General features: G+C 44.7%; 1 protein-coding gene across 1 annotated transcript in view; it reads right to left on the reverse strand.

Annotated features, from left to right (window-relative positions):
* Positions 1-2,500, reverse strand: part of mtmr3 (myotubularin related protein 3) — a 42,075-nt gene that overhangs the window by 28,364 nt on the left and 11,211 nt on the right. Inside the window, exon 5 of the mRNA XM_063193605.1 lies at positions 1,262-1,378. Coding sequence (XP_063049675.1) covers positions 1,262-1,378 — 117 coding nt within the window. The remainder of the gene's footprint in view (positions 1-1,261; positions 1,379-2,500) is intronic.

Raw genomic sequence — 2,500 nt, forward strand, 5'->3', positions numbered from 1 at the left:
TGTTCCAAACTACCACGGTGGCTGCCAGTGCGATCAAACATGCACGTGATATAAAGATGTAATGTTTCATTTTCATTGTCGTCGAGTCTGTGAAGCGAAAAAAACAACCGACACGTTTAGGTTACTCTTTGTATTGAAGGCAGTTTGAGCCTGGAATGACATCGCGCAGACCGTGCTTCAAAACAGGGCATAAACCAAAATTAACTGCATCATGGCTGCGACAAGCTCACTCTGTGGCACAAGTAGGAAGCATAACCCGCCCTTGAGGCCACTTTATCGACTGCACTGCTGTAACCTTGTCTGGCAATACTGCCATTCCAAAGGTCAGACCTAAGAGAGACACGTATGCTGTCTTAAGATAACATGTTGGCTTTAACCTACTAGATTAGCCTTTATTGCAGGTCTGTGTGTGTGTGTGTGTGTGTGTGTGTGTGTGTGTGTGTGTGTGTGTGTGTGTGTGTGTGTGTGTGTGCTGTATAGTCTGTGGAGGATATGATAAGGGGGACATGCATATTTGGGTTACTGGATTACTTTACTCTTCCTCCTTTATGTCTTTGTGTCCAATGTGTGTCTGATGTGTGTGTGTATACGTTAAGGTCCCACCGATATATCGGGCCAATATTTAGGATTTTTGGGATATCGGTATCGGCCATACTTTTCAATACATTTCCACCGATAAGTTTGTATAACTTTCACAATCAATTTCGCAGCTGAATGTATCTTCTATTCTGCTCTCCCATGAGAGTCCATGAGAGTTCATTATTATAACTAAATATATGTGTATAATATATAATAATAATAATTTATATTTCATAAAAAAATATTATGAACAATATTTCCATGTATCGGTTGCACATATCGGTCATCGGCCTGCCATTTCCATAAATATAAGTATCGGTATTGGCCCTGAAAAAAAAACATATCGGTCAGGCCCTAGTATACGTGTGTGACTGAGTGCTCTGACTGAGCTCACTCGAACAGGGCAATGAGCCCCATTATGGTACCCCAGAAGGTCTGGGTTCAAGTCCCGGCGGGGCAACTCTACTCCCCTTCGCTACAGTGTGTGCGTGTGTGTGTGTGTGTGTGTGTGTGCGTGCGTGTGTGTGTGTGTGTGTGTACTCACGTTGACAATAGACTCTCTGTACTTGATGTGCAGTCTGTAGTTGGATGTGTGTGTGTGTGTGTGTGTGTGTGTGTGTGTGTGTGTGTGTGTGTGTGTGTGTGTGTGTGTGTGTGTGTGTGTGTGTGTGTGTGTACTCACGTTGACAATAGACTCTCTGTACTTGATGTGCAGTCTGTAGTTGGACATGGCGATGACGGCGTCTTCAGCCAGGCCAACGTACCGCGTACTCTCCCCATCCAACTCCGCATAGGGCACCTACACACACACACACACACACACACACACACACACACACACACACACACACACACACACACACACACACACACACAATCACACACACAAACACACACACACACACACACACACACACACACACACACACACACACACACACACACACACACACACACACACACACACACACACACAAGAACAGGGTAGTCAACTACATATACATATAGTCCAAAAGTGCATTACACAGTTGAATACTGTAGTAGAAAAACTGTATCATGACCAGGGGCATAGCAGCACATTTCCAATGGGCCAAAGCTCCAAAGGACCCCCCATATATATCCAGCCCCCCATAAATATGTACCCCCACCCCTCACATATACCCAGCCATATATCTTCATGAATCTGAATCAGAGTCCTGCACCGGGTCGGGTACCCACGGGTACCCACGGGTACGGGTAAATAGTTGCCCAAACGGGCGGGGTTTTAACGTTCCGAAATTTCACGGGTGGGTATGCGGACGGGTAGGTTAAAATACGGGTGGGTAGCTCGGGTAGCACATCAATCAAAAAGGTCATAGTACTAGGAGGCTATTTTCTTTTTCGTCTAGGCCTATTTAGATGTAGATTTGTATCCATTTAGATTAGGGATGTGCACGAATATTCGAATGTGACACATGAGAACTACTGAAGGGTTACATTAAATTAACCTAGTAGCTCCCCTGTATTCTAATTTCTCTGGTAGTTCTAGATACGATGCTCATCTTTCATTTCCAACACGAGTGTGTCTGAAAGCGTCCCGCCCCCGCCGACACGACACACACACAGCCAGGGAGAAGCCACGCATCTCGTGCATTTCAGGAATGGGCATTGGGCATTCATAAATAAATCGTTGACACTGTAAATCTGCAATTGGTGATGGTTTTGTAAACATGGACTGTCATCTGCAACTGTTCGGGAATAATGTCACATCAATTTGCGTCTGATTTGGCCAGCGTAAACTTCTGCAAGGTAAGCTACTTGTAATGCCTAGCTGTTTGCCAATGTCAGCGTCAACAATGGCAGGTTATTTCAATATCTCTAACGCTAATAATGATAAGCTAACAAGCGAAGTAAACTATGAGTACTCTTTAGCTGAAGCGAT

The sequence above is a fragment of the Engraulis encrasicolus genome, unplaced genomic scaffold (genome assembly GCF_034702125.1).
Source record: "Engraulis encrasicolus isolate BLACKSEA-1 unplaced genomic scaffold, IST_EnEncr_1.0 scaffold_47_np1212, whole genome shotgun sequence".
In the NCBI taxonomy this organism is placed as follows: Eukaryota; Metazoa; Chordata; class Actinopteri; order Clupeiformes; family Engraulidae; genus Engraulis; species Engraulis encrasicolus.